Source organism: Dendrobates tinctorius, unplaced genomic scaffold (genome assembly GCF_039654945.1).
Source record: "Dendrobates tinctorius isolate UK_male_01 unplaced genomic scaffold, ASM3965494v1 ptg000011l, whole genome shotgun sequence".
Taxonomy (NCBI): Eukaryota; Metazoa; Chordata; class Amphibia; order Anura; family Dendrobatidae; genus Dendrobates; species Dendrobates tinctorius.
This window is the reverse complement of record NW_027361679.1, coordinates 115918575-115943910: the sequence shown is the minus strand read 5'-3', so window position 1 is coordinate 115943910 and position 25336 is coordinate 115918575. Positions and strand designations below refer to the sequence as shown.

Sequence of the window (25336 nt, the reverse complement as noted above, 5' to 3'; positions counted from 1 at the left end):
GCATGTTCGGCAAGCTATAGTGCTTGCTTAATTAGCTGCAGCGGGAACCTGGCTTCCTGGTTCGCCCCGGCTGAACAGCTGATGGCCGCCGCAGCAGCATGGGTTGCGGCTGTGTCATTGTTACAGCACATGCATGTAGAGAGCCTGTGTTTTGGGCTCTCCATGCATGTTCTGTGATAGTGACACAGCCGTGACACATGCAGCTGCGGCGGCGATCAGCTGTTCAGCCGGCGCAATCCAGGAAGCCGGGTTCCCGCTGTGACTTATTCAGCTAGCGCTATAGCTTGCCGAATATGCGGGGATCCTTAGATATTCGCTCAACTCTAGCTAGGAGTAACCAAATCAACAGTTCTGTACATTCTGCAAAAAAAGAATGCACTGGTGTAGTTGGGAACTCAAAAAGGCTTGGACAGCCATGGAAGAAAGCGGTAGTAAATGATCGCAGAATCCTTTCCATTGTGGAAAAAAAAAAAAAAAAACTCACAACATCCACCCAAGGGAAGAACATATCTCCAGGAATAAGGTTTTTCAATATCTAATTGTATCATAAAGAAAAGATTTCATGAGAGCAAATACAAAGGGTTCACCATAAGGTGCAAACCATTAAAGAAGATCTCTTATCAATGATGTATACTCTTAATATATTGTAGTCATATTATATAGCACTGTGTCCTTTAAGTTGCTCATTTTGCCTTTCTACCCATTAGATTATTCTTTTTTTTTTTTTATACTCCATGTAGAAACAGTAAGTCACTTTTCACTGCATAAAACATTCCCTTCTTCAACTTCTGATACGTCTTACTAATCCTACCCCAGTTAGGGACGTTTGCAGTGACTTATGACTCATACAAGGAAAATATACTTTCTGTTTCTACATAAAGATTAAAAGAATTCAGCCAGGCAATTTTAATCTTTGCCAAAAACCATCTAAAGATCTAGCCCAGTACTGGAAAAACATTCTTTGGACTGATAAAATCAAGATCAACTTGTACCAGAATTAGGGAAAGAAGTAAGGAGAATGCTTGCAATGGCTCATGATCTGAAGCACATCACATTAAACATGGTGGAGGCAGCGTCAGGGCAAAGACAAGGCTTCCAATGGCATTGGGCCACTAGTGTTTATTGATGATGTGACTGAAGATAGAAGCAGCTAGATGAATTCTGAAGTGTACAGGGCTATACTTTCTGCTCTGATTCAACCAAATGCAAAGTTGATTGAAAAGCACTTCACAGTACAGATGGACAATGTCAGGGAATCAGCGCTACTGCGCATGTGTGGGCGGCGCCATCTTGGTGGGGGACACTTTTTTTTCTTCAGCAAGATGATGCCGCCTGCGCAATAGCAGCTATCGGATCTCTGTAAAAACCGATAGCTGCTACTGCGCAGGCGCAGCGGGTGCCATTTTCAAAATGACTTTTTTTTTCCTCAAGTAAATCTGCAAAAGGGATTAAGTGCACAATAACCATGCGATTATGTGCAGGTGCCACGACCGGAACCTGTCTGCAGAAGCGTTTTTTTTTAATTATTATTCAGTATGTTAGATATTAATTATGCAAACTAGGGGGCAGGTCAGTGAGGGATCAGTGACTGTCAGCAGTCTACATTATTAATATCTAATCAGAGCACCCACCACATACATGAACCCCGCCTTAGGACACGACCATATCATTAACACAAAACTGAAAATAAAGATTAACAAACAGCCACAAGATGGATTTCATCAACCAAGGTATCATTTTATTCCGTAGAACAGCGCAAACTTGTCACTGTGTGTAGGTTACTATGCATAATCCTGCTGACAGGTTCTCAAAAGTAGGCAGTGGCTATAAAAATATATAAAAGTTTTAGCTGACAAAACAATACAGTATATGCAATTACATGAAATGTACTAAACTTGTGTCACAAAAATGGTGCATATCTTCTCGGAGGGAAGCTCTACTGGGAAAACTATACAGAATCACAGCGAGCTGTGTCTTCCAAGACTGATTATTATTCAACATCTGTATTTCAGATAAGTCATGCCCACATACCTCCCCTAGGTAACCTCAGATTGAGGCTGGTCAATAAGATATGACTAGGGTCCCAAAAAATTGAGATTCCAAATGTGTTACGATCACGTCGTCGTTACGGCACTGAAAATGTCTCCCATAACTGTAGGACCTACGCTTGTCACAAAAACAATGTTAATAACTGGAATCTGGTTCCAAAGCGTATTACTTTTGAAGACCAAACAAATTTTCTCCAGAGTTGATGAATTTCGCTTCTCAAACTCCTGTCTCTTCTCCAGCAGATAACACATTTCAATTACCTGTTCACAGCAGGAGGTCTTAAAGCAATCAGGGTCAGATGAAGCGCTAGTTGTTCCTTTCCCAAGTTATAATTAAGCCATGCCTCAATGTTCAATATGAGGGTGACACTTCCCATCTCTAGTGATGGCTTTATAGATTTTACCATGATATCTATGACATACAGTAATCCAAAACATACTACAAAAGCAACCCAGTAGTTTAAGGCAAAGAAGTGAAATATTCTGCAACGTCGCAGTGAATCATCAGATCTCAATCCAACTGAGATCTAATGTCACAGGCTTAATAGAAGGCTTAAGAGAAAACTTAAGGCAGAAAGACAGACAAACAAGGAACCACTTAAGTCAGCTGCATTAAAGGCATGACAGAGGAAACACAGCGTTTGGTGACATCTATGTCTTCCAGACTTCATTGCCAGGATAGGATTCTCTACGAAGTATTAAAAATGAAAATTGTATTTATTTTTGGTAACGTTTGTGTCCAATTACTATTGAGCCCTGAAAGCAGGAGGTTTTGTTGAAAATTTGTTGCAATTACTAAACGTTTCACAGGATATTTATGTTCATGCCATATTATTTAAACATGAAAGTCTACACTTCAATTGCATCTCAGTTAATAAATAGTGGCATAAAGAGCCCATATTATGAGGATTCTGTCAGTGTCCAAATATCTCTGGACCTAACTAATATATAAACGTATATGCAGTAATTTATAAAAGGACTAGGTATCAAGTGACATGCCGGAACTTGACAGTCTCATACATGTCTGAGGTTAAATTCTGGTTGGATATCTGTGAAACACACGTGTGATTGCAGTGTAAGATAAAGGTTTAAGGTGGCAACCATTCATAGTCAAATTAGCAGTGTTCAGAGGTAGCACTGGTTGTTGCTGTAACACAGCTGACATCTACTGTATACATCCCACACGTGACCTGTGATGAAAATGTACATCACAGGTTGAGGAGTTAAAATGAGTTGTTGTAACAAAACAAAGCATTTTACAGATACAAGAAATTGAAGACACTCGCTGGTTTAACAACTTTTATTCTATCTTTAAAAAAAAGGTTAGCAAGAGGTGCAGCAGGGGAGGAATATGGCGGCAAAGGCTGTTTCACTTCAGATAAGCTTTAAGGGAACCTGTCCAAACCGAGGGCAGCATATATCAGCCACTGGTTGTGTGATCACAGCCACATGTTAGTCTCTGAAACTAAGGGGCATTTCAAAGGAAAATATACTTTTAATAGCCGCCTAGGACCCACTGGCGCAATTGATAAGTAGTACAGACCGGTCCCCAGCAGCTTCTCCCTGATATCAGTGGAAGGGGAGAGGCTGCCTTGGACCCATCTGTACGACTAGTCAATTGCGCAACCAGTGGCTGATACATGCTGCCCACAACATGCTTCAGCTGACAGGTCACCTTTAAGATGGCCTCTAATTGGCATACCCAAAGCCTCTAACTGCATCTATCTCGATCAAATAATTACTGTGGAATTCCCGCCAAACAGGAAAGGAGCTGTATTTGTTGCCACCAGAAAACTCAGTTTCCCTACGATTAATACACAACAGTATATTTACATTCCCATTAGCGTCACAGTGCTCAGTGACGTGCATTGCTGATCCCAGAATCCCTCACCTGCAATAGCTACTATTGGAGTACCAGTGACTCGCGTGCGCAGAAGAAAAATGATGTCAATGCCCATAACAGGGTGTAAAAAGTACATATAAACGCGCTATTACAGGGGAGGGAATCCGGGGACAGTAATGCACATCCCTGGGCACTGTGACGCTGATGGTAGGTGGGTGGTATGCAAACAAAGACAATAGTTTTCTTTCAGGCACCGTACGCCCCAGAGCCTGGAAGATCTCATTACCATAAACAAATTTCTGCACAGCAAGACCACAGATATGGGCATACAGGTATGACTATTTTCCCTTCACCCATGACAGCACCACATGAGAGAGGGATCCGCCCCGCCAGGACAGGAACCTACTGAGACATAAGGGGCGGCACCTCTCCCCCGCTTCAGTTGGGTTCCTGTCCTGGAAGGAATCCCACTGTGGCGGTGCCTGTCATGGGCGAAGAGAAAGAAGACCCAGGCCCGTCCCGGCGCGGGAAGAACAGGTAGCTTACCTGTAGCGCCGGCCGTCGGGTCCTGGAAGCGCAGTCCCCGGGGTCCCTGGGGCTCCGGGTTCGTGCGGGCGTGGATGGGATCCCGGTGGCTCCGGGAAGCCCCCACCGCGCCGCCCTCCCCTCGCGCACGCCGCATCTCGATCCCCGTGGCAGGGGAGAGACGCTGGCGTCTTCCGGCCGCTGACGTCAGCGGCGCTTGGAATGCTGGGTGCGCCGGCTGACGTCAGCAGAAGGCGACGGTGTAATGGCGCCGGGTGCGACGCCGGCCGGCTTTCTGAAGCGCTGGGCCGGCGGTCGCAGGGGGGAGGGGAGGAAGACGCTCACCAGGCGGAGGCATGCAGATTTAAAGGGGAAGACAGCGGTAGATCGGCGGTGCAAGATGGAGTCCGAGCAGGAACGTTCAGCGTCCCTGCCTCCCTCACAGCCCTCTGGCAGAAAGCATGGAAGCCATTCAAGCAGCAGTCGCCCCAGCCGCAGGTCGGGGCACTCCTCAAGGTCCAAAGAGCGCGGGTCAGGTGCTCCGACGCAGCCTCCAAATCCGGTACCCTTGATTACGGGTGGTGAGTGATCTTCGTGAATGTCAGCAGTATGTTAATAGGGGGTTTTTCTATTGTATGCTTCACCCTGTAGGAAAGGCCCAGAAAAGCAGGAAGCAAGAAGAACAATAGGGATTGTGCTATATGTAAATCTCCCCTAGCAAGAGACTGGCAAAAAGATCTCTGTGCTTCGTGCATTCAGCGAACTATGGCGGAGGAAGCACCTAGTTTCGCAGCCAATCTAATATCTGCCCTCAGGTCAGAAATGGAAGGCTCAATTAAGTCCTTATTGAAAAAAGGGAAAAAAAGCAGGAAGGATTTCCCTAGTTCCCCCTCAGATTCCGCATCAGTATCATCTCAGGCGGAAAAATCATCCTCCTCAGACTCCTCAGATAGTGACACAGGGGGTAAGCCATGTTTCCCTGTAGAAGATACAGATGCCCTCCTAAAGGCCATTAGAACCACAATGGGCCTACAGGAAGAAAGGGCGGCCAAAACCCTAGAGGACGTCATGTTTGGGGGGCTTCAGGAGAGGAAAAAACGAACCTTCCCAGTAAACGCGAAAATCCAGGCGCTTATTGAGGAGTGGAAAAAGCCTGAAAAATCGGGGGCCCTTCCATCTGCTTCTAAGAGGCGATACCCCTTTGAATACAAGGATACGGAAATATGGGACAAAGTCCCAAAAATAGATGCAGCGGTGTCCAGGTCTTCCAAAAGGTCGGCCCTGCCCTTGGAAGACGCAGGGGTTCTTAGAGACCCGCTAGACAAAAAAGCGGACTCATATTTGAGGCACGCATGGGAAGCAACAGCAGGAGGTCTTAAGCCGGCGATAGCGGGCACCTGCACGGCACGCTCCCTCATGATCTGGCTGCAGCAGTTAGAAGAGAAGCTAGCGTCAAGGGTCCCAAGAGAGAAGATCTTATCAGACATGTATCTCTTGCACGGGGCAGCGGCTTTTCTGGCAGATACCTCGGCGGACTCTATGCGATTAACAGCCAGAGCAGCGTCACTATCAAATGCTGCTAGACGCGCGTTATGGCTTAAAGGCTGTCCGGGTGACCTTCAGTCCAAGACCAAATTGTGCTCTCTCCCCTGCGATGGCCGATTCCTGTTCGGCAAAAACTTGGATGATATTCTGGAGAAAGCAGGCGATAAGAAAAAAGGCTTCCCCAGATTCCCTATGGATCAGAGGAGACAGCCCTTTCGGAGGGGAAGATTCAATAGAGGACGTCCTCCCGCTGACAGGAGAAGATGGGAGGATAAAAAGAAGAAAGAATCAGGGTTTATGTTTGGTGGAGGCACCTCCACCTCCAAAAAGTCACCACAGTGACGCCAGTATTCCAGTAGGAGCGAGATTGGCACTCTTTTTCCAGGCCTGGGAAAAGATCTCCTCCAACACCTGGATTCTGAGCATCCTAAAAGAAGGCCTGAAAATCCCCTTTATTCGTCAGCCAAAATCCGTGGTCGTCATCACACCTATCAGGAAGATGACCGAAGAACAACTGGCCTTAGAAACAGAAATCCTGAGCCTGATAGACAAGCGGGTACTGTCCGAGGTGCCACGCTTACAGGAAGGAAAGGGGTTTTATTCACCCCTTTTCCTAATAAAAAAACCGGATCAGTCGTTCAGGACAATCATAAATCTCAGACGCCTCAATCTATGGATAAAGAACCCGACCTTCAAGATGGAATCAGTAACTACGGCAGTGAAGCTGCTACATCAAGATTGCTTCATGGCCGTAGTCGATTTAAAGGATGCGTATTACCACATCCCTATCCATCCAGATTACCAGAAATACCTGAGGGTAGCGCTTTATATTCAGGGCACACTAAGGCACTTTCAGTTCAGGGCTCTTCCGTTTGGCATATCCATAGCCCCGAGGGTCTTCACCAAGGTCATAGCGGAAGTGACAGCCTTTCTCCGGATTCACGATACGGTCATAATACCATACCTGGACGATTTTCTTATAGTGGGCAGTTCAGAGGACCACTGTACAGCACAGCTGACTCAGGTGATCAACACCTTGCAAGAGTTAGGGTGGATAGTCAATTTCAAAAAATCAAAATTACAACCCCTAAAGAAACAGACCTTCCTAGGATTTATACTGGACTCAGAAAGGCAAGAGTGTCTGCTCCCAGAGTCCAAGATAGAGAAGGTGCAAAATCTGGCCTTGGCAGGCCGAAACCAACCATGTATGACATTAAGAAAAGCAATGTCCCTGCTAGGTACCCTAACATCCTGTATTCCGGCGGTCAGGTGGGCTCAGTTTCACACCCGGCAACTCCAGTGGGAGATACTAAGAGCACAAAGATCGCTAAGAGGGCGTTTGGAAGGAAAGCTGGAGCTTTCCTTAAAAACCAGAGACTCTCTCAACTGGTGGTTGAACGAGACAAATCTGACCTTAGGAATACCATGGGACAGACAGGCGACAGATATAATTTTAACAGATGCAAGCTCCTCGGGGTGGGGGGCACACCTAAGGGGCCTCATAGGTCAGGGTTCCTGGACACCTCAAGAAAGGAAGGCATCCTCCAACCTGAGAGAACTGTGTGCAGTGGGCAAGGCCCTAAACCACTTCATTCCGCTACTCCAGGGTCAAGATGTACGCATCATGTCAGACAACAAGGTAGCAGTGGCATACATCAACCACCAAGGAGGGACAAGATCACACTCCTTAATGGAAGCAGCAACAAACATTCTGAGCAGGGCAGAGGATCACCTACACTCCGTGACAGCCCTACACATAAAAGGGGCAGAAAACATAGAGGCAGATTTCCTGAGTCGCAATACCCTGAGGCAAGGAGAATGGGCACTAAACCGATCCATTTTTCAAAAGTTAATTCAGCTTTGGGGGGAACCGGTGATAGACCTCTTTGCAAACAAGCACAACAGGCAAACAGAAAGGTTCTGCTCTCTAAACCCAAGGGAAAACCCATGGGCAGTGGACTCATTGCACATCCAGTGGAACTTCAGACTGGCTTACGCGTTCCCCCCAGTAGCTCTGATCCCGACTGTGGTAAGAAAAATCAGAAACGATCAAGCCAGGGTGATTCTAATAGCTCCATTTTGGCCAAAAAGGCCCTGGTTCGCTCTGCTACGGAAGATGTCCCTCTCCGATCCTTGGGTTCTGCCAGAAATCCCGGACCTACTAGCTCAGGGTCCAATATTACACGCTCAGGTCAAAGGATTCCATCTGACGGCGTGGAATTTGAAAGGTCGCTTTTAATAGATAGGGGGTTCTCCCCTGGGCTGGTGGCCACTCTGCAAAAAAGCAGGAAACCGGTGACTACTAACATCTACGGCAGAACATGGGATAAGTTCCTACAGTTCTTGGGTAAGCCGTTAGGGAAAGAACCTCCGATTAGTGACATCCTAGAGTTCTTACAATCTGGGTTGCAGATGGGGTTAGCAGTAAACACACTTAAGGTTCAGGTGTCGGCACTAGGGGCGCTCTACAATTGCAAACTGGCATCAGATAGGTGGATAGCCAGATTTATTAAATCCTGCCATAGAGCTAGACCTATTCCAATACCTAGAATAGCCCCCTGGGATTTAAACCTGGTGTTAGAAGCCCTTACAAAAGAACCGTATGAGCCATTACATCAGCTACCCCTAAAGTTTTTGACCCTAAAAACGATCCTGTTAGTAGCCCTCACATCAGCCCGCAGGATAAGCGACTTACAGGCTCTCTCAGTAAATCCTCCTTATACGCAAGTCTTTCAGGATAGGGTAGTGTTAAGAACAGACCCCAGTTATCTGCCCAAGGTAGTGTCAGATTTCCATCGGGGTCAGGAAATTGTTCTTCCATCCTTTTGCGAAAATCCAAAAAATCTGGGGGAGGAAAAATTCCATAGTCTGGATGTTAAAAGAGCTCTTGTAGAATATATATCTGCCACTAGCCAGTGGAGGAGGTCACAGTCCCTATTCGTAGCTTTTCAGGGTGCCAGGAAAGGCTATGGGGTTTCAAAAGGGACTATTGCTAGATGGATCAGGGAAGCCATTAGTGTAGCCTATTCAGCTAGTGGTATCCCGATTCCTGACGGCATCAAAGCTCATTCCACCAGAGCCGTGGCGACCTCCTGGGCTGAAAAGGCAGAGGTATCAATCGAACAAATTTGTAAGGCCGCTACCTGGGCCTCACCTTCAACCTTCTTTAAGCACTATAGATTAAATCTATCCTCCTCTGCTGACTTAACCTTTGGTAGAAGGGTGCTGCAAGCGGTGGTCCCTCCCTAAGGTGTTTCGAAGTCTCCAAAAATCTCTCATGTGGTGCTGTCATGGGTGAAGGGAAAACCACCATGGTTACTTACCGGTAGCCGGTTTTTCCGGAACCCATGACAGCACCCGTACATTCCCCCCCTTTTTCACTGTATGGTGTGCACAATTAGTAGGGTGTTTTGAGTGTTGTGGTGTTGGATAAACATGTAACTAACCGGGAAGTCCTCTCAATGCTCTGTAACCCAACTGAAGCGGGGGAGAGGTGCCGCCCCTTATGTCTCAGTAGGTTCCTGTCCTGGCGGGGCGGATCCCTCTCTCATGTGGTGCTGTCATGGGTTCCGGAAAAACCGGCTACCGGTAAGTAACCATGGTGGTTTCAACCATTCTTTTACCTCTATGCCCAAATTAATAGGTAAAAGCATCCCAGGGGGTGACAGATTCAATGTAAAGCCCCCGTTACACACTGCGATATCGCTAGCAATATCGCTGTAAAGTCACCGATTTTGTGACGTTACAGCGATATTACTAGCGATATCGCTGCATGTGATACTTACCTCCGACCGGCTCCCCGCTGGTTATCGCTGGTCGCGCGAGAAGCTGCTGGACCATTCCTCGTCGTCCACTTCCTGCGGCACTTCCTGCTGTGACGACGAACAACGCGTGGAGCCGGGCGAGAGGACGCAGGATCACCGCGTCTGACAGGTAAGTAGCGATCCCCGTCCCCTGCGATGTCGCTGGTGAGATCTGCCTGAGTGGCAGCTCACTAGCGACCACCCAGTGATTCACCAGCGATCCTGACCGCGTCATATCGCTGGTCGGGATCGCTGGTGAGTCGCTAGGTGTAACGGTACCCTTAGCGTTTTAATGATGGAGATTAAAATCAATCTATGTAAATTGAATTTGTTGAAGCATTATGGTGGAACAGTCAAGAGACTGTGAATGGGAAAACCCAATTACCATCGGTCCATTAGGCTTCATAACAAATTAATTGCTGTATAATGTGGGGAAAAGACTTTATACACCTAGTAAATTTATCTAAAGAGACAACAGACTTCAGTGTTAGGCTATGTGCACACGTTGCGGATCCGCAGTGTTTTTGGACTAGCGGAATTGCACAACCAATGTTAATCAATGGGAAACCACATGCTGCGGAAAAATCTGTGCGGATTCGCAGCGTTTTATGTTCTGCAGCATGTCATTTCTCTTTGCGGATCTGCAGCGTTTCTACACCCATTGACTTCCATTGAGTCAGTCAAATCTGCAGCAAAACCGCAGTTGTTAAAAGATTTGCTGCGGATGTTCGTGCATAAAACGCTGCAGAGAGGCAAGAGTGTGTGTGGGCGGAGAAGATGTACGTGTCTGTCTGCAGATGCCTGTGTGTGTGTGCGGGTGTCTGTGTAGGCAGGCATCGTCCGATGGGACTACTAGTCCCATCTGGCTTTGTCTGCTGTCACATATAACAGTGACAGCATTAGCCGATGATGGGATAGTAGTCCCATCATCCAGCTACTGTGTTCAATAGTAAAAAAAAAAAAAAAAAAATTCATTCTCACCAGACAGGTAATCCCCGACGCCCTCGATCTCCTGCAAAAAAAAAAAGAATAAACCAAGACAAATACTCCCTTTTTCGATGTAATCCATTTAATAACGAGTGTTCCACGACGATCTCCCGTGTAGAACAGTCACATCGTTAGATGTGACCACTCTACACGGCTCCAGTGTATCACTCTGCCGCTGTGAGTTCACCGCAGCGGAGTTCATGCTGTCACTTGCGGCACCGCTGCGTGAGAAAATTCTCACGCAGCGGTAGTGCCGTAAAGAGAGAGAGCATGCACTCTGATGCACTGCAGGAGTGATTATCTTCTGTCAATGTATCGGAGGCCGGTTAGGGCAGTCATGTGTCTTATTGATACCTCTCCACTATTAAGCCGTGGGGTTGATGTCACCAAACAATATGAGCTGATATTAATAGCCTGGGAAGATCCATGGGTATTGCCCCCTTTCCATTCTATAAACATCTGCCCCGAGTCATTCTTTCCCTCTTCTGGTTAAGAAAATTATGTGGGAGCCCACACAACTTTTGTTTCCCCTTTTTTTTTTTTTTTTTTTTTTTTTTTAATTAAACAGATTGTGTCTTTGTTTAACTCTTAAGGTACCATTTTATTATTCATTACTAAATGTGGGGCTTGGTATTACATTTAAAATTATATATCGTTTAGATTTGTTTTGTGTGTGTAAACCTGTGAACATGATATGTAATGATATTATGGTCTTCAATGGAGTATGTAAAAGAGGAGGTTGTACAAGGAAATTCCATCAATTTTTTTTTTTTTTTGTTAAATAATATATCTTTATTTAGATTAAAAAACGCATACAAATCCGCCTGAAAAATCAGCATCAAATCCGCGTGGATTTTCAACTGCGTTTTCTGCCAAGAGAGGAAGAATCCATGCAGAAAATTCCACAGGCAAATCCGCAATGTGTGCACATACCCTTAAAGAACAATGCAGTCTGAACCCTATAACTTTTTCTTGTAAAATTAAATCTAAATATTCTGGTATTCAGTCAGGCAGCTGCCTTGATCTTTCACTGTTACAGGTTATACGTGATTCTAAAGCATGGATTTGTTTATTTATCCTTGAAGTATTTTAATCTTCATATAAATGGAAAAAAATGAGCATTAAATTGGTTAAAACATGAATGAAATGAAAAAAAGGGCTGAAAAAGTGGCAAGTATTTGATACACTGCCGATTTTGCAAGTTTTCCCACCTACAAAGAATGGGGAGGTCTGTAATTTTTATCAAAGGCACACTTCAAGTGTGGGAGACCGAATCTAAAAAAAGAAAATCCAGAAAGTCACATTGATTTTTATCTAATTAATTTTCATTTTATTACTTGAAATATTTCATACAATAGAAAAGCAAAACTTAATATTTGGTACAGAAACCTTTGATTGCAATTGAAGGTCAGACGTTTCCTGTAGTTTGCGCACACTGCAGCAGGAATTTTGGTCCACTCCTTCATGCAGTTCTGCAGATCTTTCAGGGGTTGTACTCATCCTTTTTCCTCTAAACACGGCAAGTGGCGTTGATGTCAAAAAGTTCTATTTTGGTGTCATCTTGCCACATGACCGTCTCCCATGCCTTCACTAGATCATCTAAATGGTCACTGGCAAACTTCAAAGGGCTTGGACATGTGCTCGCATGAGCAGGGAAACCTTGCATGACCTGCAGGATTTTAATCCATGACTGCGTAGTGTTACTTATGATAATGTTTGAGACTGTGGTCCTAGCTCTTTGACTCATTGACCAGGTCCTCCCATGTTGTTCTGTACTGATTCCTGACCTTTCTCAGAATCATTCTTGCCCCACGAGGCAGGATCTTACATGGGGACCCATAGCGAGGAAGATTGACAGTAGTTTTGTATTAATTCTATCTTCTAATAATTGTGCCAACAGTTGTTGCATTCTCACCAAGCTGCTTGGCTATTGTCCTATAGCCCATCCCAGCCTTGTGTAAATGTATAATTTTGTCCCTAGACAGCTCTTTGGTTTTGGCCATGGTGGAGATGTTGGAGTGTGATTGTGTGTGTGTGTGTGTACAGGTGTCATTTATACAGGTAACTAGTTCAAACAGGTGCAATTACTACAGGTAATGAGTACAGAGTAGGAGAGCTTCTTAAGAAAAACTGACAGGTCTGCGATAGCCAGAATTCTTCCCAGTTGACAGGTGATCAAATACTTATTTCATGCAAAAAAATGCAATTTATTTAAATATCATATAATATGATATTCTGTTTTTTAATTTTAGAGTCTGTCTCTCACAGTAGAAGTGTACCAACAATAAAAATTACAGACCTCTCTATTCTTTGTACATGCAAAACTTGCAAAATCGACAGTGTATCAAATTTGGGGTGGCTGCGGACTGATATACACATCATAGGTTGTTAAGGGGTTAAAGGGTCTCACCGGGTTTAGCCATTTATCTGATGGATAGCTCTTCAATATGCGATCAGTGGGGTCTGACAGTAGCACACCCACCTGTCAGCTGAAACCTGCTCTGGCAACAGCCGGACCCAAGCGGTGTACGGGCAAAACACAGCAGCCCCGCACATTGCTTAGTAGACGAGTACTGAGCTTTTTCTCCTATTGAAGTGAATGTACTGTAGTATTCGGCCAGCGGCCATTCAGTAATGTACGGGGCTGCTGTACATAGCCCATACATATTAAGCTAGGTGCACTGTCTCCCAGTTCCTAGTCTGCAGTGTGTCTTTTCCAAACATTTACTGTAACATCACAATAGCCATCCATTCACCAGACGCACGCGAAAAGTGTGATCGTTCAGCCTCTATCTGGCCGACATGCACTTATATAACTGTATAGAAAACCTCAGCCGATTGTACTTTCCTATAAAGGGGGACACTGGAAAGAGATGCATGCTATGTGATATAGGTCTCTTTAGAGTGGGTCCCTTCGGTATATGCTTTGAGATCCTTCCTGACAGTGCACAATGATGGGCGCTTACCTCCTGAGCGTATGACCCCAACAATGTCTACTAGAGCAGTGTGGAGCTTGCCTTAGTTCGGACCACTGCCGGAGCAGTTTCAGCTGATATTGAGTTTGTCGAACCACCACCGATCTGATATTGAGATGAGTTGTTAGTTATTAGGTCCTGGACAACCCTTTTAACAATCTATGCAGCACATGTCTCTGGAAGCAGGACCCTAAAATGGTAGATTTGCAATTTTCATTCTGCAACATCAATTGTGCGCTAATTTTTGGAGAGCGCCAGTGTCGTCAAATAGTCACTACATCCTTAGATTTCTGAGTGTAATTTTCAAATTGATGTCACTTTTTGGGGATTTCTGCTGTTTTGGAGTCTTGAAGATCAGCAAATGGTGCCCACAAACTATTCCAGGAAACCCTGCTCCCTAAAAGTCAAATGGCACGCTAAGCCTTGCCATACACCCAAACAAAAGTGTATGACTACATATAAGGTATTGCTGCATTTGAAAGATATTGCTTTAAGTCCATTTCCCTTATATTAAAAAAAAATTGTGGCTAAAACCTTTTCATGTCAAAATAATTTTTTTTTTTCCTTTTCATAACCCATATTATAAATTTCTGGGAAGCACCTGTGGGTTCAGTATGGTCACCACACCTCTAGATTAATTCCTTTAAGGAATATACAGCATTATAGAATGCTGTGTATAAGCACTGAAAGGTGATGGCTGTATCTTATATCGGCCAAAATTGCTGATGGGTTCCCTTTAAGCCTCATACCACACCCTGATACATCCTCCCACCCACTCTATGGATGTCCACAAAAAAAAAACTCAGAACATAATACAAATTGGCTGTTAACCCCTCACCGCCCTTAGTGTGGTTGAGGAAAATCTCTTGGTTTTTATATCACTGATGGATATAAAAATGATCGAAAAATGGGGTGACAGGTTCCCTTTAATGTTGATGATTATGGCTTACAGCCAATGAAAACACAAAAGTCATTATCTCAGTAAATTAGTACACTTTATAACACCAGCTTGAAAAAATTATATTAAAATCCAAAATGTTGGCCTACTGAAATGTATATTCAGTAAATGCACTCAATATTTAGTCGGGGCTACTTTGGCAGCAATTATTGCATCAATTTATCATGGCATGGAGGCAAACAGTCTGTGGCACAGCTGAGTTATGGAAGCCCTGGTTGCTTTGATAGCAGCTTTCAGCTCATCTGCATTGTTGGTTCTGATGTCTCTCATCTTCCTCTTTACAATATCCCATAGATTCTCTGTGGGGTTAAGGTCAGGCAAGTTTGCTGGCCAATCAAGCACAGTGATACGGTTGTTTTTAAACCAGGTATTGGTACTTTTGGCATTGTGGACAGGTACCAAGTCCTGCTGGAAAATTAAATTCCCAACTTCAGTATCTTTTCGGCAGAGGGAAGCATGAAGTGATCTAAATTCTCCTGGTGGACAGCTGCACTGACTTTGGTCTTGATAAAACACAGTGGACCTACACCAGCAGATGACATGGCTCCCCAAACCATTATTGATTGTGGAAACTTCACACTAGACCTCAAGCAGCTTAGATTGTGGCCTCTCCACTCTTCCTCCAGACTCTGAGACCTTGATTTCCAAGGTTTAGTGTGAATTATCCACAATCAGTTTGTTTTGGGAGCCATGTCATCTGCTGGTGTAGGTCTACTGTGTTTTATCAAGACCAAAGTCAGCACAGCCATCTACCAGGAAATTTTAGAGCACTTCATGCTTCCCTCTGCCGAAAAGCTTATTGGAGATGGAAATTTCATTTTCCAGTAGGAATTAGCACCTGTCCACACTGCCAAAAGTACCAATTGCTTGTTTAAAAACAACAGTATCACTGTGCTTGATTGGCCAGCAAACTCGCCTGACCTTAACCCCATAGAGAATCTATGGGGCATTGTAAAGAGGAAGATGAGACACTAGACCCAACAATGCAGACGAGCTGATGAAGGCTGCTATCAAAGCAACCTGGGCTTCATAACACCTCAGCAGTTCCACATGCTGATCACCTCCATGCATTGATGCAGTAATTGATGCCAAAGGAGCACTGACCAAGTATCGAGTGCATTTACTGAACATACATTTCAGTAGGCCAACATTTTTGATTTTAAAATAATTTTTCAAGCTGGTGTTATAAAGTATTCTAATTTACTGAGATTATTACTTTTGGGGTTTCATTGGCTGTAAGCCATAATCAACATTAACAAATAAACACTTGAAATAGATAACTCTTTGTAATGACTGAGTTTCACTTTTTGTCTTGAAGAACTGAAATAAATTAACTTTTTGATGATATTCTAATTTTGTGAGATGCACCTTTATCTCCCCTCTAGCACTTTACCAGTGCTAGAGGGGAGATAGTTAAAATGGCAAAATTTCACTTGAAGGTGAAAACAGCATTTGTGATGGAGGTTGAAAGAAAAGAAAAAAGCATTTGATTATTACATTAAAGAGACTAACATTTAGGATTAAAATCAATGTCCATTTCGGACCACCACTTTAAAGATTGTGTCATTTGAGCAACTCCTTCCTGGATACAAGTTAACTTGTGTAGGAGTCCAGTGTATTCTTTCCTAGATGCTGTTAAGTCATCTCTAGTACTAGAAGATCTAAAAGAAAAAATAATTCTAAATTTCCTAAATACTTTCAATTACTGTATTTTCTGGATTATAAGACACTCATTCCCCCCCAAATTTGATGCGGGGTGCGTCTTAAAATGCAAATATACCTTACCGGCTGCGGTGAAGCAGGGTCGCTGCTGGAGGAAGCAAGAGTGGAGCGTTGCCGCAGGCTGGGATGACGGGGTGTTCCGATGTGCGACGCTGCAGGTGTTCGGTGGTCCGGGGGCTCCTCCGGCATTTTGGAAAATCCCGGGGCCCCAGCACTTCCATGGTTTACTATTCGGTGGACTCCAGGAAAATGGCTGCTGAAGGTGGCTCATGCGCAGATGGAGATCTCTGCACCGAGATCTTGAGAGATGAGATCTCCGTGCCAAGATCTCAATCTACGCATGAGCAACCCACGGCAGCCATTTTCCCAGAGTCATGGAAGTGCTGCGGCTCTGGGCTTTCACAAAATGTCAGCAGAGCCCCACTGCCACCGAACACCCGCTGTGTCGCACAGCGGAACACCCCCTCATCCCAGCCTGCAGCAACTCTACACTCTTGCCTCCTTTAGCAGCGACTTTGGGACCCTGCACCACCAAACACCCGCAGCGTTGCACATCCGAACAACCCCTTTCTCCCAGTCTGGGGTCTGCAGCATCGCCCCACTCGTGCTTCCGCCAGCAGCGACCCTGGGGGACCCCGCTTCATCACAGCCATCACCCCCAGTAAGCTATAAGACATGGATTGTAAGAAGCCCCACCATTTTAGTAAAAAAAATTTTTTTCCTATTTTTCGCCTCAAAATTTGGGGTGCGTCTTATAAACCGCAAAATACGGTAATCATGCATGTTTTTCACTGTAATGGCTATAAAATTAGCCACTATTGTTACACTGACCGAAACCTGACTTAGAATGTCAGAACAGATCAAAGCTTGATTAATTTGTTTTTTATGGAAAGTATTTACTTCAACCTTTTGTAAAGTAAGTATACTTTCACCTTTTTAATGAATTAAATATTTAGTATACTTTCACCTTTTTAATGAATTAAATATTTGTTTGGTTTTTTTTTAATATATCTTAGAATCTGGAGCCTTTACCTTCTTGGACATACCTTGACTAACCCTTTGCCGACATCTTTTGTACATTTGTCACAGTGGGTAATGCAATCCCGCTAACCAGGGGACTTTTTCTTTAACTGACTAATGTGTGTAGCTCCCTCCAGTGAGCGAAAATCCCGCGATCAGCTGTATATAACTGACAACATGCGGCATCGGCCCCTACAATATTTTGGGAACCCATCAGGGCCAATTAACCCCCTTAAATGCTGCTGTCAATCATGAAAGTGGCATCTAAGTAGTGAAAAGAGGGAGAGGACTCCTCCCTTTTACACAATCGGCCTCCTGCTGTCGCACCCTGAGATCATCTGATGACCTAAGGGTACTGTGACCTGCTTAACAATGCTATAAGCGGAGTTTTTCGGACTGTTAGTACAGAACTAACTTGTCTCAAGCACTGCAATACAAGAGTATTGCAATGAATGACATCAGGGATCAGTGAAACATATGTACCTTAGTTTGCGGGCTATAAAACTCACCGGGACCATAAGACACCCCAAGTTTTTAGGATTTTTTTTTTTTTTACTATTGTGTCAAATGGGGATACACCTTAAAGTCAGAATTTTGCTTAGGCCTGTTTCACACTTCCGTTTTTTGACGTCAATCAAAATCCGCCAAGTTTTTTTTTAAAAAAATGCATCTGCCAAAAAAGGGGGCGGATCCGCTTTTTTCCCCCATAGACTTACATTATTGGCTGCTCTTGACTGACGGTCGTCCGTCCCTCCAGTTTTTTGATGGATCCGCCAAGATTTTAGCGTCTCCCGGGCGGATGAGACTGACTCTGCAACGTTTTTTTTTCCTTGACGGTCCGCTATTTTGAAGTGCACATGCCTTGAAGCTTTACTCCGGGAAGCAGTTTAACCATGAAATGTCGTTCCGGGAGCTGCAAAATTCTCTCACTCTCTCTCTCATCACTTTAAACTTCCAGCACATTTCATCTTCGCCGGATCCGACCACTTTAGAGGCCGCTGACATCCGTATGTCACATACCGGAGGCGGATCCGCTACTTTTCATTTTTGGCGGATGTAAGCTGTCCGCCAACAACGGAAGTATGAAACAGGCCTTACCGGGGAGATGGTGGAGCGGGGTCACAGGAGGTAGGAATGTAGGAGAAACGGAGGGCACAAAATGAAAGGAATACACCTGAGGCCTGTCAAAAACCATGAATCATGAGGGAAGAGAAAAAGAAACAAGCCATGTAAACAGGGATCACCTAAAATACACTAATATTTTATTTGGTACTACAAGAAGCGGAAAGCACAAAAACATTTAAAAGTCATACAATGACATAAGTATTGTACAGATAGCTCGCAATAGAGCCACAGCCCTCAATCAAGTGAGATGACAAGAACAATTGGTACAAATTAAGATATATACTGTAAATACAAAAATATATATTTAAACCTGTATGGTCCGCACTCCCAAGGAGGAAAAAAAAACCTAAAATTCAATGTCATATATGATAAGAAAGGCAATTCCTACTGTAAGTGTGCAGTAATGCAAGGAGGTTATCCAAAGAATAAAGAATGCAAATAGATGGAAACAAAAAGCCTACAGGCTAATCATTTCTCAATGAGTGTGTGAACGGTGTAACAAGTGTGCACTTCAAAGGTGAAATAACCAAAATGTCACTGAGCAGGTGCCCGATGTGTGTTGCCAGTAATTCAGCTCTCAAGTACCCATAATACAGTATATGCAAGGTACAAGGTGGGTGTTTGTACTGATCTGATAATTATGGGAAATATATTTTCAGCGTCGTAACAAAGTGATGAACGTAACATCTTCCTTCAAACATAATATCGATCCAGTGGATAGTGCTATCCAGGTTTCATCTCTATGTAAAGAGAAAATCGTGATCCAAAACATGACAATATCTACTGCCTGGAACCTCAAGGGGCAGAGAGATCCTGTAAGCTGGGGATCTAATAAACAGACATAGAACATCCCACAATTGGTCCCCACACCATCTAGGTATGTGGGCATAACCATGATCTAATAATAGTGTTTGGGTCGGTCATTTTTCAGATGTGGAAGGTACATCTTGCTTTGGGTTCTGTCAGTTTTCCTGATGAGTACCTCCCTCCGCTATGCTCTGAGACATTTTCGTGACATCAGATTTAGTAATTTTCTTCTAATCTTTTTGTTTTTTATATGCAATTGTACATATTGTATTGTTTGCTTCACATTAGGTTTCATCCTTGTTTTTGTATAAAAACTGGCTACCTTTTTGATTTAAATATATCAAAATTAATAGCTCTGTTCCTCTTGCTCTGTAAACAGCGCACATGAAGTCATATGCTAACTGTAACTGGTGTCCAATTACAGCAGTGGCTCTTTCTTTTATTATTGTGGAGCTGGAAGTGACCATACTGGAATATATTTATTATGTTATGATATATTATATTTCATGTATTTAAAGTGGAGGTGTATATGCCAAACGCTAACTATAAGTTCCCCAATAACAGTCCCAGTAGTGGAAGCAGCCTTGTTGGTTAACTGTGTAATTGCCCTGACGATTGGAGGTAGCGGAGTTGCATGCCCTGATAAACTGGTGGTAGCAGGTGGATTTGCGCTATCTCCCTGGTGTCATCTGTGACAACCCACCCCCACCCAACCACTTGGCTGTTAACCTTGAGAAATTGATGGCATTTTTGTGATCCCTCGGTGTCAAAATGGTAACAGCTGTGGGATCTGCGTGAGCTTGCAGCTGTTATCCATGACTAGGGTTAACAAGGTTTCTGTTAAAAAAAAATAAAAATAAAAAAAATCCGTTATGTTAATTCTGTGTTTGTAAAATCAAACTTTTTGGATGTGGTTTGGAAAATCTTAAATGTTGCAGTTTTTAAAATTGTATTCCTTTTGCGGGGTTTCTAAAATAGACCCCACAAACTAACTTTGAAGGTTACTGGTTTTGTAAAAAAAAAAAATTGTAAATTGTATTTAAAAAATGATTCATCCTATTAAAATAAAAAAATCTTGTACTGGTAATTATTATGGTGACGTCAGCTAAATGAGAAATTTTATTTATGAATTAAGTATTTTCTTTTTGTGCCCTTATTAAAAAAAAAAAAAAAGTCAAGCTGTTTGAAAATTGCAAATTTATCTACATTTTCACCAAATTTTTGATATTTTCACAAGTACATACAAATCTTATAAGCATAAATTTCCCAATATCAGTAAGTAAATGTTATGAAATAATCTCAGCATCACTGGGATTTATAGATGTATTCCAGTGCTACCATTAAGTGCCCTGTCAGATTTGAAAAATTGAGCTGTCAGGAGGTTGAAAACGGGCTTCAGTGGTAATGGATTAGCCACAAATTTGGTTTAAGGGCTTGTTTAAACATCCGATTTTCACATACTAGTTTTTCACAGCTAGAACTCGTACCCAGTGTTGTCCATGGGCCTGCTCATCTCTGATTTCTAATTTAATTTTTTTTTATGGACAAAGTGGTGTGAGCAAAATAGTGGAGACTCATCTATTGACCAGTGTGTCAGATCAAAATTATCAATCAATACAAGAGTGTGGGTCTGAAAACAATGGACAGCAGTCTGCCATCCAAGTTCTCTCCATTTTTTACAGACTGCTAGACAGTAGAAAATAAAGAATTTTAATTTTTTATTTTCTCATCTGAGAAAAACAGATGAAACTCAAACACTGAAACCATGATAATTTTTATATGTGACAAAAAATAAAAATCTGAATGAGCCCTTACAGTGATACCAACAGATGGAAGAATTTCAGATGTCAGACCATTCATTTTGTGCCTTTTTTATATTTATTGTAAGTTCACTGCATTCCCCTTTATTTTCCTATTAATGCATTACTTTTATTTACATAATAGCTGTTATAAATGTAAAAAAGTATAATTTTTTTTTTCTTTTCCTAAATAGGTTTTCACCTATGGGGGTAGATCATATGAGTAGTATATCTGGTGTGAATGTTGCCAGCAGTGCTTCATCTGGATGGTGCATCTTCATCTACAACCTTGGTCAAGATGCAGATGAAGGAATCCTTTGGCAGATGTTTGGTCCATTTGGAGCTGTCACTAATGTGAAGGTTATTCGTGATTTTAACACCAACAAGTGCAAAGGTTTTGGCTTTGTGACCATGACAAACTATGAAGAAGCAGCCATGGCCATTGCGAGTCTGAATGGCTACCGTTTAGGAGACAAGACCTTACAAGTTTCTTTCAAAACCAGCAAGTCCCACAAATAACTTGCTCTTGTCTTTTTGTATGGATTAGAGAAAATCAGATTGACAAAGTTGGGGGAAAACTTTTTTTTTTTCTTAGTGTAAAACTCATTTGCGCCAATTTTCACAAGTGTTTGTCTTGGTCTAAATGAAAAGTGGGGGGGGGGGGGAATTTTATACTCTGGGGTCTCGGTCTGAGATCCCAACATGTTAGACCAATTTTAAGTTCCTTAAGTTATTTACTTTAAATATACAAATAAAATATGAATAAATAACTTTAAATATACCCTACGGATAACTTTAAGTTTACGCTAACCTTGAAGACTTTTAAGGTTTGACCTGTGGGTTTCCATTTTCCTGACGCTGGAAATTACTTTTTTAAGCAAGCTGTCAAGATGCCAGCTCAACTATTAATTAATGTATGTGTGCGCGTGTGTGTATATATACGCATACACACATATATTCTGCTTTACCTTTTTCTCACCCTCCTGCTCACTGATTTATACTATATCTAGAGATATATGGTATGTGTGTGTATATAAAATATATATATTTTATATGCACACCTATATATCTCTAGGTAGATAAATATAGATATATAATTTCTTTTTTGTTGTAAGGGCTTTGATTTAAATTTTAAGTCCAAATGGAGATCTATCACTAAACATGTCTGTATCAGTGTGTGTAGCTCCGTAGATTAACGTTCCAAATAATGAACCTGTTTAAGATTTTTTTTTTTTTGTGGGGTGGGGGCGGAGAGTTAGATTTTTTTTGTATTACAAAAGTTTTCTATTCCCTATAAAATCATATGTATTGCCATAAAAGTAAATCATCCCATTGACTTCTATATTCCCAGAGGCAGGGAAGGACCAAAGAGTTCTCCGTTCAATAACTGAACTCTGAAACATGTTTTTCATATAAAGGTTTTTTTCTTGTGACATACTGTGCATAGTGCACTTTGTATTAGTACAGTATAGTTGAGTTCATGTCCATGCTTTTCAAACAAGTTAAATGTATGACATTCAACTAAGATTACTGTTTTAATAACACTTGTAAACATTTGAGCATTGTGCTTTTTTGCGTCCCTTTTTTGTGAATTTCTTTTGTAGGAGTATTGACCATTTGCATATAAAAGTTTAATTTCCTAAAGTTAAAAATATTAACAGAGTTTTTGATTCTTATTTGTAGGTTTTCCACAAATAACTGCATCCTCTTTCAAATGTCCTAACTCTTCCTAGCAATCCGTTTTGTTTTATACTTTTCGTTACCTGTGCTGCTTCTGTGAGCACATTTCTGTGTGAGTGCTGTGTTCCTCTGTTGTCACGCTGCCACTTCTACTTTTTATCTGGAACAAGAGTCAAAGTGAGTAGCGCACTCATTGGTGAGGCTGGATTACCTCTTGGTGAGTGACAGCAGTCTGAGCATGTACGCTGAGAGCACACACATCACGTTCCTTTTCTGCTGAAGCTTTGAAGTGCTGTCCTTTCAGCTGACAAGCGCTGCAATTCGCTGCTGTTTAATAGAAAGCATATTACAGGGCTTGTCAACTGAAAGGCCAGTGCGCTACAGAGCATCAGAAGGATCCAAGCCGTGGATAGTGTAGCCTCATCTGAGCTGCTGATGCTTTGGAGCTCCAGCTCCTTTAGCCGACAAGCTCTGTGATGTGCTTTTCTAAGGCAAGTTTCACACTAGCGTTTTTGAGCGCAGCGACGGCCTGCGCACGGCTGCCGCTAAGCCCCGCCCCTGCCGCGCCTCCGCCGGTAGCTCCGCCTACCGGCGCATGACGCTGCATGCGCCCTGAGTCCCCTATCTTTATCACTGGGGACGCAGGCCGTGCGCAGTATGCGTTTGGCGGCGCATGCGTCCTTTTGACGGTGCGCCGACCTGCGCCAAACGCAACCTGCTGCAGTTTGGTTGCGCCGGCGCACCGTCAAAAAGGCGCATGCGCCGCCAAACGCATACTGCGCACAGCCTGCGTCCCCAGTGATAAAGATAGGGGACGCAGGGCGCATGCAACGTCATGCGCCGGTAGGCGGAGCTACCGACAGAGGGCGGGGCTTAGCGGCGGCCGTCGCTGCGCTCAAAAACGCTAGTGTGAAACTAGCCTAATGAGGAGCAGTTCTTGTCAGCTAAAAAGACAGCACTTGAAAGTTTCAGCAGATTTCAGGCAGAGGAGCAGCGTGAAGTCTGATCTGTACATGTGTGCTTAGACTGCTGTCATTCAGGTAGCCCAACCCCAGCAATGACGTGCGCTACTCAGTTCTTCTGACTCTGGTTCCATATTGGAAGTGGCAGTGGCTGCATGACAGAACACATGACTCACACAGATAAGCTTACAGAAACGGCGTAAATGGACGTATATTGGAAAACTAGTTGTTAGGAAGTGTTGGGACATATGAAAGCGGTCAAATAGCAGTGGAAAACCTTTATTAAATAAAATAATCCCCGTAAGCTTTCTACAGACTGCCTTTAATTTTCAAGTTTTTTTCTTTATTTAGTTTTTGCTTTTTTTGTGTTTTTCCTTTGTTGTTTTTTTGTTTTACTTTTAAACTTGACTATTAAATTTGATTTTGTATTGCTCAAGTTTTGTTTTTTGTTTTTATTTTATTTTGGTAAGCTGCTTGCAGAAATTACTTGCAGAAATCTAAATAATATTTATTTTCCTTGCAACTAGGAAGGTCATGTGTAAGCAAACAAAATTGATAGTGTACTCTTTCTGGTGTATTAAACGACGCAGCTTGTCATGAATAAAGGTACTGTCACACTTGGCGATGTACCAGCGATCCCGACCAGCGATATGATGTGGTCAGGATCGCTGGTGCATCGCTAAGTGGTCGCTAGTGAGCTGCCACACAGGCAGATTTCACCAGCAACATCACAGGGGTCGGGGGTCGCTACTTACCTGTCAGACAAGGCGATCCTGACGTCCTCCCGCCCGCGTCCACGCGTCGCTCGTCGTCACAGCAGGAAGCCGATGACGAGAAACGGTCCAGGACGTTCTTGCGCGATCAGCGATTACCAGCGGGGGAGCGGTCGGAGATAAGTATCAGACATAGCGATATCGCTAGCACGTCACAAAAACCAGTGACGTTATAGTGATATTGCTAAGCGATATTGCTTAGTGTGACGGGCCGTTAAGAGTAGCTGTGGTGTCACACCCCTGTCCCGCTTCAGGGCTCAAGTTTTTTTTTGTTTTTTTTTCCTGTTACGAATATATTGGATTTCAAACTTTGACGTGCCTAGCGTGCTAATTTCACTATTAGCCAAATAATTGTAGGCAAAGATTCTTTTGTTTATTTTTTCTTGTGTATGGTGTTGCCCAATCATAAGAAGGCTGCGTCCATCATACAAGAAGAAAAAAGCAAGCGCCCCCAGAGAAGCTCAGGTCAAAACACTCTTTTGAAATGTAATGTGGTGTAACCTTATTACACGGAGATCTTCTCATTCCTGATGCTTACTGTCACTCTAGCATGGGGATAGTTGAGCTGTGTTGTAATGGTATAAACAGCACTCTGGGTCTTTCCACATGTATTGGGGAAAAATGCGCTGTTACCTGGCAGATCCAAGGCATTGTGTATGGCAAGTGCTGTTTTGTCATTACTAGTGATGAGCGAGTATACTCGTTGCTCGGGTTTTCCCTAGCATGCTCGAGTGTCCGAGTATTTTGGTGTGCTCGGAGATTGT

At 43.3% G+C, this 25336-nt stretch overlaps 1 protein-coding gene across 2 annotated transcripts in view; it reads left to right on the top strand.

Annotated features, from left to right (window-relative positions):
• The window catches only part of ELAVL1 (ELAV like RNA binding protein 1), a 111366-nt gene extending 87131 nt beyond the window's left edge, over nucleotides 1–24235 (top strand). For both annotated transcript variants that reach the window (XM_073546535.1, XM_073546545.1), the window contains exon 6: nucleotides 21352–24235. In XM_073546535.1, coding sequence (XP_073402636.1) covers nucleotides 21352–21676 — 325 coding nt within the window. In that variant the 3' untranslated portion in view covers nucleotides 21677–24235. The remainder of the gene's footprint in view (nucleotides 1–21351) is intronic.
• Nucleotides 24236–25336: the final 1101 nt, after the last annotated feature.